Below are 16,397 nucleotides of genomic sequence, written 5' to 3' on the forward strand. Positions count from 1 at the left end.
ATATGAAAGAACCTGTGTGACCAACAAAGAGCCCTAAACTCAACCTTTATGATTAACATGAATTCTGACTGTAGTGACTGCAACACCAGCCTTAAAACCCAGCAACTTGGCTCAACTTTGCTAAAGCTGTTGTGAGTGAATCAAAACAAATCCCTGTAGCAATGTTTCAAAATCCAGTGGAAGGATGAGTGGAGGCTATGATAGAACATTAGAACAATGTAGATGAGAACAGGCTATTCAGCTCAACAAAGCTTGCCAGCCCTATCCACTTAATTCTTCTAAATAAACATCAAGTCTAGTTTTAAAAGTCCCTAAAGTCTTACTGTCTACCACACTACGTGATAGGTTTTTCCAAGTGTCTGTGGTTCTCTGTGTAAAGAAAAACTTGATAATGTTAGTGTGAAATTTACCCTTAACAAGTTTCCAACTGTGTCCCTATGTTCTTGATGAACTCGTTTTAAAATAAAAGTCTCGATCCACTGTACTAATTCCCTTCATGATTTTAAAAACTTCAAACAATCTCTTAATCTTATTTTGCTTAAACTGAAAAGGCTCAGCTCTTTTAATCTTTCTTCATAATTCATCCCCTGTAACTCTAGAATAAGCCTGGTTTCTCTTCTCTGGACCTTTTCTAGTGCTGCTATGCCCTTTTTGTAGCCTGCAGACCAAAACTGCAGTACTCCAGCTGAGGTTTCGCCAGTGCATTATAAAGCTTGAGCATAACCTCCTTGGACTTGTACTCCACACATTGTTCTATATAACCTAACATTCTGTTTGCCTTCTTAATGGCTTCTGAACAGTGACAGGAAGCTGATAGCATAGAGTCCACTATGACTCCTAAATCCTTCTCATGAAGTGTATTCTCGATTTTCAGACCTCCCATTGTGTAATCAAACCTAATGTTTTTACTTCCTATGTGTAATACTTTACATTTACTGACACTAAATTTCATCTGCCACTAATCTACCCAAGCCAGTATGCTGTCCAAAATATCTGCCAATCCACCTATCTTGGTATCATCTGAAAACTTAACCAACTTTGTTACTTATATTCATATCTAAATCATTTATATAAACTGCTCAAAAAAATTAAAGGAACACTTTGAAAACACATCAGATCTCAATGGGAATAAGAGGGCCCTGGATATCTATACTGATATAGACTGGGTAATGTGTTAGCAGCGAAAGGATGCCACATCGGTTGATGGAAATGAAAATGATCAACCTACAGAGCCCTGAATTCAAAGATGCCCCAAAATCAGAGTGAAAAATTATGTGGCAGGCTAGTCCATTTTGCCAAAATTTAATTGCAGCAACTCAAAATTGTACGCAGCACTTTGTATGGCCCCTGTGTTCTTGTATACATGCCTGACAACATCGGTGCATGCTTCTAATGAGATGACAGATGTTGTTGTGGGGGATCTCCTCCCAGATCTGGACCAGGGCATCACTGAGTTCCTGGACAAACTGAGGTGCAACCTGGTGGCATTGGATGGACTAAAACATAATGTCCCAGAGGTGTTCTATTGGATTTAGGTCAGGAAAGTGTGGTGGCCAGTCAATGGTATCAATTCCTTCATCCTCCAGGAACTGCCTGCATACTCTCACCACATGAGGCCAGGAATTGTCGTGCACCAGGAGCCACTGTACCAGCATAGGGTCTGACAATGGGTCCAAGGATTTCATCCTGATACCTAATGGCAGCCAAGGTGCCTTTGTCAAGCTTGTAGCGGTCTGTGTGATCCTCCATGGATATGCCTCCCCAGACAATCATTAACCCACCACCAAACTGCTCGTGCTGAATGATGTTACAGGCAGCATAATGTTCTCCATGGCTTCTCCAGACCCTTTCACTTCTGTCACGTGCTCAGGGTGAACCTGCTCTCATCTGTAAAAAGCACAGGGCACCAGTGGTGCATCTGCCAATTCTGGTATTCTATGGCGAATGCCAATCGAGCTGCATGCTGCTGGGCAGTGAGCTCAGGGCCCATTAGAGAACATGGGGCCCTTGGGTCACCCTCATGAAGTCTTTCTGGTTGTTTGGTCAGAGACATTCACACCAGTGGCCTGCTGGAGGTCATTTTGTAGGGCTCTGGCAGTGCTCATCCTGTTCCTCCTTGCCCAAAGGAGCAGATACTGGTCCTGCTGATGGGTTATGGACCTTCTATGGCCCTCTCCAGCTCTCCTAGAGTAACTGCTTGTCTCCTAGAATCTCCTCCATGCCCTTGAGACTGTGTAGAGAGACACAGCAAACCTTCTGGCAATGACACGTATTGATGTGCCATCCTGGAGAAGTTGGACTACCTGTGCAACCTCTGTAGGGTCCAGGTATCGCCTCATGCTACCAGTAGTGACACTGACTGTAGCCAAATGCAAAACTAGTGAAGAAACAGTCAGAAAAGATTAGGAGGGAAAAATGTCAGTGGCCTCCACCTGTTAAACCATTTCTGTTTTGGGGGTCATCTCATTGTTGCCCCGCTAGTGCATCTGTTGTTAATTTCATTAACACCACAGCAGCTGAAACTGATTAACAACCCCCTCTGCTACTTAACTGACCAGATTAATATCCCATAAGTTTCACTGACTTTATGCTATACTCTGATTAAAAAGTGTTCCTTTAATTCTTTTGAGCAGTATATATTAAAAATAGCATCGGCTCCAGCACTGACCCCTGTGGAATGCCACATCAGACAATTCTGATAAGGTTTCTTGCACCATCACCCTCTGTTTCCTGTATGTGAGCCAATTCTGCACTGATCTAAAAACATCACCCTGAACTCCCATTTCTTTTAGTTTGATGCCAAACCTTTCATGTGGCACTATATCAAATGCTTTCTGAAAGTCAAGATAGATAATATCATTTGCTCCACTTTGATCATATCTTTTTGTTGCTTACTCGTAGAATTACAGCATGTTAGTAAAACATTACCTGCCTTTTCTGAACCCATGCTGAGTGTTCAGACAAAAAACCTGTACTTGCCACGTGCTGCTCAATCTTAATAATAAATCTTTGCATTTATATAGCGCTTTTCTCACTACTCAAAGCGCTCAGCAATTGCAGGTTAAGGGCCTTGCTCAAGGGCCCAACAGAGCAGAGTTCCTTTTGGCATTTACGGAATTCGAACTGGCAACATTCCGATCGCCAGTGCACATCACTAGCCTCAGAGCCACCACTCCGCCTTATCTTATCCTTAATAATTCCTCCCATTAATTTTCCTGTGGTGCAGGTTAAACTTACTGGCCTATAGTTGCTTTGATCTGCCCTGTCGCCCTTTTTATATAACGGGGTAATATTTGCCATTTTCCAGTCCTTCGGAATTTCCCCAGTGCCCAGTGACTTCCTAAAAATACGTGTCAAAGATTTATATATGTACTCGCTAGCCTCCTTAAGAACTCAAGAGTAAATATTATCTGGTCCTGAAGATTTGTTTGATTTCAGCCTATTTAATCTGAGCAGTACTTCTCCCTCTACAATTTCTAAGTCACTCAGAACCTCCTTAACACTAGAATTACCAGAGCCTACGAAAAAACTCGTAAATCCGTCCCACCTTAAATCGCTTCTTAAAATCGTTCACAGCTCTCCACCAGCGTCTTTTGTCATCTAAATGTGCTGATAAAAATCAGGCTGCAAGCAGCTGGCTATTCCATCCCCCCACCGACTTACGGTAGAATGTGCACAAACTTCTCCCAGCTCATGCCTTGATTGATTTTCTGTGAGTAAAGTGGAGTTTTAGAGTGGAAATAATAGATTGTTGTTTGGAACACACGCATTTCATGTCTGTTCCGTTTCTACAGTAATCTGTGTAAACACATTGTTAAAACAGAAATGTTTTTTATATTCTACTAATAGATGACAAAATGTAGGCATAAACTATATAATGTATGAAGCCTGAAGTATCACAGAAATACTTTCACAAAAGGTACAAATCTAACACAACAATTGCGCTTTTATTCAAAAATATAACTGCAGAAACAAAAAGCCGCCTTAACATGCGACATTGACACCTGTTGATTATGACTGCCTCTGTGGCGCAATAGAATCAGCTGCCGCTTGGGAATCAAAAGGTCGCAAGTTTGATCCTGCACTACTCTGTTTTGAGAAGTAAACTGCTCTTAGTCTTACTATTTTAGAATTAGATTTAAGGTGGGACGGATTTACGAGTTTTTTCGTAGGCTCTGGTAATTCTAGTGTTAATAGCCCCTTTTACCACTGGAAGGTTATCAACTTCCTCACTTGTGAAGAGTTCGGAAAACTTTCGAGTGTCCGCTATTTCACTCTCTGTTTTTTTAACTCAATATAAACCCACTGTGGAGTTTTTTAAAATTTCCTATTAATCCAAATTTAGGTATGTACCTGTCCTATATTACATGTAAAACACTGTCAAACCTGTTCCACTGCTCCCCGACTGTCTCGGCTTTTAAAAGCTTATCCCAGTCTATCCTGCTTAGACTTTCCCACATCTGCTCAAAATGTGCGGTTGAATCACCTCTACACTTCCAATTTTAATCTTATTACTAAAAAATACTAAAACCAGATAAGCTTCACCCCACACTGGTACTTTAACATACTGTGTTAAAAAACAGTCACTGATTACTTCTAAAAACTCCTGTTCTTGCGCTCCACCATTTGCAAGGCTATCCCAGTTAATATTTGGATAATTAAAGTCTCCCATGACTATACAGTAACTTACTCACAAGTGAGGACAGTGTGTACTGGTACTGATTTTTAAGAATAAAGGGGATAAGCAGAGATGTAGCCACTACAGAGGGATAAAATTGATACACCACAAAATGAAGTTATGGGAAACAGTAGTGGAAGCTAGGTTAATAGCTTATGCCCACATTTTGTCATTTAGTACTAAAATATGAAAAACATTTCTGTTTTAAAAATGTGCTTACACAGATTATTGTAGCAATGGAGCACACATGAAATGCATGTGTTCCAAATAACAATCTATTATTTCCACTCTAAAACTCCACTTCACTCCAAGATAATCAATCAAGGCATGAGCTGGGAGAAGTTCGTTCACGTTAGAAGTCGGTGGAGGGGATGGAATAGTCGGCTGCTTGCTGCTTGTCTTTATCGGCACATTTACAGGACAAAGGACGCTGGCAGAGAGGTGTTAGCGGATTTAAGGTGGGCCTGATCTGCAAGTTTTTTCGTAGGCTCTGGTAATTCTAGTGTTAAACGAGAAGAGCTTCTTCTAACAAATGTTCCTTTTTGTTTCTCCTCATCCCCTCTTCTCTCCTGATGCAGACTTTCGTATCTCCCTCTGCTCTTCCTGTTGATGGAGACTTGTTCAGCTTCACTGTCACTGCTGATCTCTCTTCTGAGGACCTTAGAAAGGAGCTGTCCTGTCTGAAAAAGAGTCTGGAGAAGATCAGCCAGTGGGACATCATGACAACAACTGTACCAGGTTCGGCATCTTTTAATGTTGTGTTCCTTGTTAAAGTCCATTAGAAAGATCAGAGTGTCAATAAAATGAAAATGAGGAGTAAGTCGCCTGAAGAAGGCTTACTTTTCAACATGCATCTACCTTTGCTATGAAGGTTTTTTTACATTATATACAATATAGTACCTTTTATACAGTAATGACTAAATGAGTGATCACACTAACACAGCAAACAAATTATTTGCATTCATTTCATTTTCTTTACATAAGGATCACTTTAAACTGCTCAAGCTGATTCAGTTGTTTATTTGATGGTAGTGAAGAGATAAATGAAATTTTAATATTGAGAGATTTGAATAAGCTTCTGCAACAATACATTTGCTTCCCTGCAGTGTTTTTTGTTTACACTCATTATTGTCAGGCAAGTTAGAGGAACTTTCAGCTTAACAGTGAATCATGTACTTGAGAATACCAGTGGAAATTAAGGGGTAGTGGATTTAGGATAAAGATAGAAAGCCTTCATTAAACAAAGAGCTGTGGGAATCTGGGACAAACTACTGCGACATGTAGTTGAAGTAGAAAACATGATAACTTTTAAGAAGAATATGGATGGGGTTATGGGACAGCTTAGTAATTAGCTAAACAAACTGGCTTGATGGACTGAATGGTCTTTTCTCTTTTCTCAAATTTCATATGTTCTAAGTTTTGCACAGAATCAGCGGCTTACTGACTGCATGAAATATGAGTTTCAAACAATTGGCAACAACTCTGATATTTCAGTTGCAGAGTTTCCCGTGTGACTGATATTTAGTGTTCTTCTATAAATGTTCATTTTAAAGGTGTTGATTCACTTTTCTGCTGCTTTTATTAGTGTCCATGTTTCATAACTGGTGTCAACTTGGATTATTATTGTTTTTCTTAACCTCTTTTTTGTTTCAAGCCCAATATCTTTACTTCTTGGAGATTTTAGCAATTTTTGCCTGTGACTGTCCTAGTCTTGCCTTTATGGCAACATCAACAACATCATTTATTTCTATAGCACATTTTTATACAAAGGATATAGCTCAAAATGCTTAACAACATGTCAAAGAGGTAGTTACATGGAAAGACAAACAAATTAAATTTAGATAACAATTAAAATAAACAGTATTCAAAACATAGAGAAATAACATACACATACTGTACATATGAAAGATATCCTTAAATACAGAATTGTTTTTGTATTTTTTTTATGTTTCTAAATGTTAGTTTGATAAGGTCAGGTGGCCAGGGTGGACAGAAAAAAAAATTTCATCAGTAGGGGTTCCAGGCCAAAAGTCCACCTGGCCCCCAGTGGGTATTTCTGCTTAACTTAAATGTTCTTAAGTCGTTACTTATTGGTTGTTTTTAGGCTTCACGTTAGAGGATTTGATGCAGTTGGTTTTGTCACAAGGTGGGGTATCAAACATCACAGGTGGCTGCACAGACCTTTGATCAGGTGATAGTGCCAAAAAATGACACCACAGAATCACTGAAAAAGAAAACAGATAAAAGTAAAGATTAATGACAATTGCAGATTCACTGAAGAGAATGATAATTCTATGCATATTTAGGGTATTAAGAGTAAAACTAAATTGAAACTACAAAAAAAGAGCAAATTTAAAAAATTTGGATTTTAGGTGGTTCTTAAAATGTTCCACAGTATTGTGAATAGGTGCACCATGTACTAAGGATCAGAAGCCTGTCACAGTTAAACAGTTTATAGCCAAATTCATACTTACCTCGAAAGAAAAGGATGTGTGTTGTATCTCCACAGTGAAGGCAGCTTCACAGCTGCAGTGCACATGTCCGATTAACAGAAGGTTACTATAGACGGACTAAACACTAAAATGAGCAAAGTCAGCTGCCTGTCACACCTTGGAGTGCAAAAAGAGAAATGGCAAAGAAATGTGGTGAGTTGCCAACTTAGATAAGAGGCTGTAGGAATTTAGCAAAGTCCTGGGAAAACAATGTTACCGGAGAGAGTGCATCCATGAGAAAGCAACCTTTCACAGTTGTTTTTTTTTTTTTTAAGTAAATAGTCCTTTGATTTACTCTTCATCCCTGAATAATTTTTTGCTTATCAAGAAGCAAAGAGAAGGTCAATTTTCTTTTTGGTATTTTGTATATAGCACTTGTTCATTTATAATACAGTTGTATTTTTCCCCCCTTTTTTGATTTTGGTTTTTAGAGAAAAGGAGGAGGACTGCTTATTTGTTTGTTTTTTTTGTTGTATATATTTATTATTTCCCATTTTGCTATTTCGTTTTTCTTTATGTGAGTGTCATAGCTGACTAAACTTGAATTACTGACACCCTTGATTTGGATTGTGGAATTAAATTTTCACTCCTTTTTTATTTGTCTTGGCAGCATTTGTAAATAAAGAACACTTGTTTTTTTCACCACTTATATTTTGATGTCTGTGTCTTCCATCCCTCTTTACATCAATCCGGTCGGTTCAGGAACTACAAGGGCCCAGAGTGTAGCATGGTGTCAACTCCCTATACATGGGGTCTTAAAAGTATACGCCTGGCATATCTCAGTTGGTAACATGTTCCAAATGTTTGTGACATAATAGCTAAAGGTTGCCTTACCACTTCTTCTAAGCTTGGCTCTTGGAATAATAAGCAGACTGCTATTAGAAAATCTAAGGTTACAATGTGATGCGTAAGGGGACAGGTATTCCAAGATATAGGAAGGAGCAAGATTATTTAAGACTTCATAACCAATGCAACAACTCAAAAACTGGTGAGATGTGCTAAGATTTTATTTCTCTGGTCTGCATTCTGAACTAACTGTAACCAATTGATGTCTTTCCTAGGTACTCTAGTTAGGAGTGCATTATAGTAATCTAGCTGACTGAAAACAAAAGTGTGAATTAATTTCTTAGCATCTTGCAGTGTTATAAGAGGTACAACTTTTGAAGTGATCCTTAAATGAAAAAATGCCAGCCTAGTAATCTGGTTAACATGTGATTTAAAGTTTAGGTCAGAGTCCATGATTGCACCTAAATTCTTGACTTTGAATACTAAGAGGTCATATTTATTTCTGATACCCTCACTATTTCCATTATTATTAACAACTAAGATTTCAATATTCTCCTTATTTGGCTTGAGGAAATGACTACTCATCCATTCAGAAATCCAAGAAAGACATTGGATCAGACAGCCCAGAGTCTCAGGGTCATCAGTTGCTGTAGATAAATAAAGCTGTGTGTCATTTGCATAGCTGTGGTAATTCACCTTGTGTTTTGATATGATCTGGCCTCTTGGGAGCATATAGATGGAAAATAACAGCAGACCCAGAACAGATTCTGTGGTACACCATATATAGTATCATGGATTCCTGAAATACAATCACCACCAATAAGATTAGTGTGTTTTAAATATTTTTATGATTTGCTAATGTCTTCATTATTTTTTTTACTTTCCTTTTTTTTCCATATTTTTCCTTCTTAAAGGAATGTTCCACTCAAAAATTATATATTTTTTTAAAGTTTTCCATGTGGCTTGTTGTGACAAAAAATAGTAGTGAAGAAGTCTATTTAAGTATAAACCGTATTAGCTCCATTTTGAAGGCATGAAATTAATTTTTTTTCAGCCATCGCTATAAACTACATGGGATAAGTAACATTAAAAAAAATGGTTGCTGCTGAATCTATTCCTGCTAGTTGATTTAGCTTTGTACGAAGTTAAATCAGAAAGTATCAAAACACAGGGAACAAATATTCAACACAACATGTAATTGAAATGTTCTCTATCTTTAATTTATTTTTGCAGTTATCCACCAATGCTAACATTTAGAATAAACAGCAATTTTATCTCCTATTTACAAAGCTGTTAGAGATGGTTTGGATTATTATTTCATCTTCTCATTCTTTTGCTGATAAAGACTCAGTTTGGAAACACAATTATGAAGCATCTGTAATAACAGCCATTATTCAGTGTTTAGTGAAACTAAGAGATAAATACACAGACTAAAAAAATCAACGGAAAAAATCACTTAGTATTGGTATGTAAAAAGGCTTTATGTGAAAAGGGACTCTTCAAGGTTTAATGATAACATGAATGGAGTTAAATTAGACTGTTGTGAATGACAGAATAAATAAAGATAACTAAAACTATTCGTTTACTGGCGTGCATGGACTGAGAGAATTGACTGCTATAAGAAAGCTGTGTAATTTGTACACAGTTTGTGTAATTACTGATACAAATGATATCTTTGCAGTATTATGTAGAAACGTAGCTGGTCTAAAAACAAATAATTACAACTCTCTGACATAATTAAATAAAAACAAAAAAAGCTGTGGCTTTATGAATGTCATTAATAACAAACTTGATAACATTAAATAGTCAGGCTTGAACTCTATGACATTGTATCCAATCACCTTAATCCATTTAAGCTGTAGTAATTTGTTTTATGAATGATATTCTGATTTCCTCTAAAGCAGTAAAGGCCACCATTATTAACTTTTGAGTCACAAGGATAACACTTGAGTATAATACTGGTTTGGTGGACACTGCTCTTATGTGTTTTACTTCTTACTTTTCAAATTATGTGTAATACTTTCTCTAGTACAGCACTTTGCAATTCCTGTTGTCCTCATGGTTCAGTCTTCTGACCATTTCTCTTCTCTTCTTGTATAGCCATTTGTAGGTGTCAGTTTCCTTTGTAGGAAGTGACACTCTATTGTATTTATATAGTCTTCAAAAAAATCTTTAATTTCATTTAAAAAATATTTCTTTTAATTTATTAAAGAATGCAGGTGATTCTGCATTGCTTTTGCCTCATTATATTTTCTGTTTTTGCTGCATATTGCTATGATAGCAACATCACACAAAGAGTAAAAAGGTGAAGCCTTTGAAAGAACGAACATAATACAGATCAGAATACTGCCTAGCCTACATCAAAGTAAGTCTTACCCCCAGGGAAGCCTGGTCCTAGAAAATTGAGAGACCTCAGGCCTGTCTAGGCCTTAAAATGGAGAACACACCTTTAAAATTCAAAATGCAAAAGACAGTCTCATATATCCTGAAATATGTCTGACAGGGGACTACTATGGCTTGTACAGAGACAAGTCCCACCAGAAAAGTATTTACTAACAAAAATGCAAAATATCAAAAAACTTCAAAAAAAGGAGGGAAAGGGAATTTGCAGGAAAAGGTAACTCAGACCAATTTGTAATCCAACAGAGTAAACCAATAAATAGAAGCAAAAATATCAAAACAACTGGCAAAGACTAACAAAACAGGGAGCAGTCAACTGTGATGAACAGGTGGCCCCACCTCTTGGGGAACCACCCAAAAAACACAGAAAACATAAAGAAATGTAAAGAAACAGTAATTTACTATTTTTAAGAATAACAAAAACACATCAAACATGATAAACGAGCATAACAGAAATAACCAAACTAAATAATTCAACCTAAAAAATAAACTAAAAAGACAATGAAAAGGAACATTAACATAAACCAAGGAAGGAACACTGGCCAAAATTTAACAGTTTGAGTTTAATTTTTACAGCATTGCATTTGTAATTTGTGTTTAAGAATTTAACTTATCTTACAAAAATAAACTCTAATCAGTTTTCAATGTTCTTTTATCTTTTTCTATTCAGATTGTGATGCTCCAGTTTTCATTCTGCAGTCCCCTGAACCTCAGAGCAGAGAAGAGTTTTTACAATGTAAGTTTGTACTTTGATTAAATTAGAACAGAAATCACTTCTCCTCACATAAATCACTTCAAGACAGCTTATGATATGAAAGTGTAAACATCAGAAAGCAGCGTGTGAGTGTTGAGTAACTGGTGAGGTGAAAATTACGGGAGTCCTGTGACGAGTGCATTATGTACTAGGGATGGACAGGGAAGCAAAAAAGCAGTCTGATTTTACTGATTTGTTTCATTCAATAAAATTTAGTCAGTAACTTGGTGGTCAGTGAACAGTGACTGAGAGTCTTCATCTACAGATTAATTCACTAAAGACAGTCATCATGGCCATGGTGGGGTTTACATTGAAATTATTTTTAATATAACATGATCAAACCAATTTAATCTAGTTCAGTTTCTCTTTTTTATATTTATTATTATATTTTGAACCAATTTCTTTTGGTTTTATACATCATTTCTATTGAATGAATCATCTCATGTTAAATGAGCAGGTTCGGATAACTCCATGATAATTTTATTCATAAACTACACATCTCTAAGTACTCAATGACTGTCTTGTTTGCTGGCCAGTAAATCAAGGAACTGTCAGTCACAAGAGGGAGGATTCATTAATTCATTGCAATCATTTTATTCTCATTTTATTTTTTATTTACAAATTATATGTACTCCTGACCTGCAAGAATCCCTTAAGTGCCCAGTAGGTCACTAGAAATGGAAGAAAAAAAGACTGGGAATGGAAGTTGGACAATGAAGATCATAGGTTTATTTGTGAGGAAAGTTAAAGTCAATTTGGAGGTGAAGTGTTACAGTAGATTGATTTTAAGTAAAAGAGGTGGACGTTCACCATAAAAAATTAAATTTTAATAAGGCCAGGAATTAGTTTTAACAATCCATTACAACTTTGACCCTGATGGTAACCTTATGTCACGGATTCAGATGACTGAAACTCCTTCCTAATGTGTGAGTTGTCTGCCTTTAATTCTATTTTCTGTCGTCTTTTTATTTAAAATTTTCACAAATTACGCTTATTCAAAATAACTCTTTACTATCGATAGCACTGAAATGGGGCACATTTAAATTTTGTCACCATGGCATCTGATTTATTCTTGCTAATTGATTTTTTTTCTGCTCTTTCAGACTCCTGTCCACTCACACTTGACATAAACACGGCCCACAGAGGTCTCCGTCTGTCTGAAGGGAACAAGAAGGTGACATGTGAGAGGGCAGAGACCAAATATCCTGATCATCCTGACAGATTTGACTGCTGGTACCAAATTCTGTGCAGAGAGGCTCTGGCAAGGACTCGCTTTTACTGGGAGGTGGAGTGCAGGGGAGATGAGATTGTTATAGGAGTCACATATAAAGGACTCTGCAGAAAAGGAGGAGCCAGGGAGTGCAGCCTTGGCTACAATGATAAGTCCTGGTGTTTGTTGTGCTCTCATTTCCAGTACTCTGTTTATCACAATAGCCGGCAGACTGTAATGAGCTCACCCTACAGCCCCAGAATAGGCATATTTCTGGACTGTCCTGCTGGCTCTCTGTCATTTTATAGCATCTCGCACACAATGACCCTCCTGCACAAGTTCAACACCTTGTTCACTGAGCCTCTCTATTTAGGGTTTCGGCTTGGTTGGAACTCAAGTGTAATAATTTGCCACCTAACACCATGTGTCCACTGACCAGTACCCACACTTGATGTCTACCTTACATCTCCTTTTTTGTTTTGTAATTTGGAATCAAACTTAATCTCATAGGATTGGTGAGGGGAAGCACCACTGTGTCTGCATTCAGGGATGAAAAAGCAGGATGAGTGTTGCTGTCAGTGTCTCCATTATTTTTATGTTTGAATAAATCTTTGAGTAGCCAGTCAGGTGTGTGTGTCACAATGATGGGCGGTGACACATCAGTCCTACATATACCATTTTGACTAGCAGGATTCATGACTAAATTTGCTTTAGACTAACACTGCAAAAACTTCTGTGGCCTCTAAGTATCATTGAATGTCACCTATTATGACAGACAAATGTGGTTCTGCTGGAGCTGCACTTATGAAAAGAACCACGTAGACTAAGTATCAAGAACCATTGACAAGTGAAGTTAATGAGGAGCACAGAGTGCTGTCCTCTCACTAGATATTTTTGTACTCCTCCATTGGTCATTTAAGGGAATTAATTTACTGTGAATATCTGAAGACAAGGATTTACCAGTCAGTAAAAAGTGAGTCATACTAATAGAGTTTGGTGTTTCATTGAGGCACCTGATATCACTTTATACATTAAAATGCACCTCCGCTTTCTTGCTCTCAGATTTGTCATTAAAACACAAGGAGATGATTTCCCGCTCACTATTGCTGTAAAGTGCCAAACAGACTTGATACATGTTAATATGTTTTGGCCTAGCCTGACATCCAGCGCCCTCTGGAACAGGTTTTATTGAGGAAACTATTCACTCCCTTTCAATGAAAAACAACCCTACAGCATGGCACTGCCACCATGCTTCACTGTTAGAATGGTATTGGCATGGGTGATCTGCGTTGTCTGGTTTCCTGCAGACATAATGCTGCTCATCAACAGACCAGAATGTATTGTTTCACACTGCCTGAGAGTTCTTTAGGTACCTTTTGCAAACTCCAAGTGGGCTTGCATATATCTTTTACTGAGGAGAGGCTTCTGTTTCTGTAAAGTCCAGATTGATGAAGTGTTGCAGTGATGGTTGCCCGTCTGTAAGATTCTTCCATCCCCACACAGGTTATCTGCAGTGCAGCCAGAGTGACCATCAAGTACTTGGTTTTCTCTCTTATTATTGCACTTCTCTCACAATTGTTCAGTTTGGCCGGGTGGCAAGCCGTAGGGAGAGTTGTGGTTGTTTCATAATTCTGCCATAAATGAATTATGAAACTGTACTCTTGAGAACCTACAAAGTAATAAATTTGAAAAAAAAATACTACAGTTCTATTTCTGATTTGGGAAAAAATAAATGTAAGCGATTTTAGCAAAAGACTGCAACATAACAAAACATGTAAAAAAATTAAGGTGTCTGAATACTTTCTGAATCGACAGTATAATGGTCACTGTTAATACCAGAGTGCTGAGAGCACTTAGCATTATTTTTGTGGCCAACATAAATGAGACGTAAGGCCAAGTCACCTGGGGCCTAATGCTTAATGTCATGCATAGAATTCACATTATACCATGGCGTACGGACAAAATCAGAAATGTGTGTATGCACAAAAAAATCTAGATGCATAAATCTGTGCAAGCGGCAACTTCCATGTTCTTCTGCTACATAAATCCCGGTCAGCGTGAAAAGTAACGCACGTGCAAGCGTCTGCTGTCCCGCCCTGTCTCCTCCCAGAATTACGCCTCTTTGAATATGCAAATCAATATAAATAGCCCTTACGCTCAGCATTCTGTGAAAAGGCAATGGCAAAAGCTTGGGGGGAAATAGAAGAATTTCAGCGAATACCAAGTGGAAGCAAGGAAAAACGCACTATTTGTTGGTTTAAACAGTGGCACAAACAACAAAAGGAAGTTGATTGAGTGACATAGAGTGTCGGAAACTCAAAAGCTCAAGTTCACAAAGTCGCATAGTGCCCACAATAAAAAAGTTGTCAGATATCAAAGTCGCGAGGCGAGTTGTAGCCCACTGTCTTCAGTGTCATATGAAAGCTTATCATGGTACAGAGAAAAAAAATAGGCACACAGTGGGAAAAAAGCACGGAATGTCAATTTTAATCTTGAAATTTCCACTTTAATCACGTAGTTTATTTTGTCATTAAAGTAGAACATCATAAACTTAATCTTAAAATCGTTTAATTTACTAGTTTCTCAAATCCCATCGTAACTAAAGTAGCACGTTAAATTCTTTGTTTTGTATTTGATCTTCTATGTGCTCTGTGTGTATGAATCACTACCTGCTTCTTAAATGGGCTTTCTCTTCCTCCGGTGGGACACAGAATCCATTACATTCATGATATTACAGCTCTCTGAATAATTTAAATACTGAGATGTATACTCAATATAATTTTCATGATGATAGGTAAGCTTAGAATGCAGATTCTTCAAAAATTTTAAGGAACATTGAAATATCTTTGTAGTACATGTTTAAGCAAGCATACAGTGCAAGGCAGGAACAATCCGTGAATGGAGCGCCAGCTCCTAGCTAGCGCAGTGACACTGTGTCCTCACATTTTTAATTATTAACAATACAGACTATTTAAATTAAGTTAAAGTTTTGTCTGTATAATATAATAAACATTTTGCTGCATTTCATTTTAAAAATGATATTGTCATCATATGTAAATACGCGCTTTATAAAATGGCTCAGGTTATGCAATATTATAACTGTATCGCACGTTTATAGTGAGGTGATTGTACTTACTTATAAGGTGCAGTGAGAGTAACAATGCTAAAGTAGCTATGGTATTTGGAATAGTTTGGCTATTCCGTGGACCGTTATATTGTTACAGGTTAATTACAATCAGATGCCTTAAACTAATAAACAATATGCAGTTAGTTTCAGTGTATTTATAAAGCCGTGTCAGGGATGTGGATCTAAAAAAGAAAGGGTAACCACACAGGAACAGTAGCACTGCTTTGACGCTGGGTGCCGCCAGTTTGCAACACCGAGTGGAGAACTTGCGTACGCCAGGGTTGGAGCTACCATGAAAATGTGCATGGCTTTATGCCAAGTTTAGGTTTTATACATCGTGATTTGAGAGTGGAAACGTTTGTACGCAACATTTCTGTGCATACACACCATTTATACATGAGGCCCCTGGAGGTTTCTGAGTATATAATTTATTTCTGTTTCGATTAAGCAAAAAAATCAACTGAGATTTATGTCTTCAAATCAAACACACAGTTAAATATCAGCGCATTTACAAATAACAGAACAGAATAAAAAATCACCTAAAACAAGTCCCTAAATTGTGTCATTATGATTGTAGACTCAAATAAACTGTGACTGAGGGGGTTGGGGATGATTGGGGCTCAAAGGTGACCCTCATTTGGCATCTCTGGCAGTAAGTGGAACACCAACAGCAAATTTATCAGGGATGTAGACATTCAGCTTCACATTTACCCGGTTTGCATTCTAAACTAAGTGACTGAACTCTTCATACTAGGACCAGCCTGGATTTAATCTGATAACAAAGGTGTAAATCAGTATTGAGCTGACATTTTTAAAGAGGCCTTTCTGCAGACCCTTTCAGAACAGAAGGTGCCAAATATACATCCAAGAACAAAGAGATAATTCAGTAAATGACAACTGCAATGGAGAAAAATAATACGGCAATGAGCAGGCTCAGATTTTGGAAGAAA

General features: G+C 37.6%; 1 protein-coding gene across 1 annotated transcript in view; it reads left to right on the forward strand.

Annotated features, from left to right (window-relative positions):
* LOC120533868 (tripartite motif-containing protein 16-like) overlaps positions 1–13,540 on the forward strand; it is a 31,506-nt gene extending 17,966 nt beyond the window's left edge. Inside the window, exons 3-5 of the mRNA XM_039760941.1 lie at positions 5,257–5,416; positions 11,027–11,092; positions 12,214–13,540. Of these exons, the coding sequence (XP_039616875.1) occupies positions 5,257–5,416; positions 11,027–11,092; positions 12,214–12,755 (768 nt within the window). The 3' untranslated portion in view covers positions 12,756–13,540. The remainder of the gene's footprint in view (positions 1–5,256; positions 5,417–11,026; positions 11,093–12,213) is intronic.
* Positions 13,541–16,397: the final 2,857 nt, after the last annotated feature.

This window comes from Polypterus senegalus, chromosome 8 (assembly GCF_016835505.1).
Source record: "Polypterus senegalus isolate Bchr_013 chromosome 8, ASM1683550v1, whole genome shotgun sequence".
Taxonomy (NCBI): domain Eukaryota; kingdom Metazoa; phylum Chordata; class Cladistia; order Polypteriformes; family Polypteridae; genus Polypterus; species Polypterus senegalus.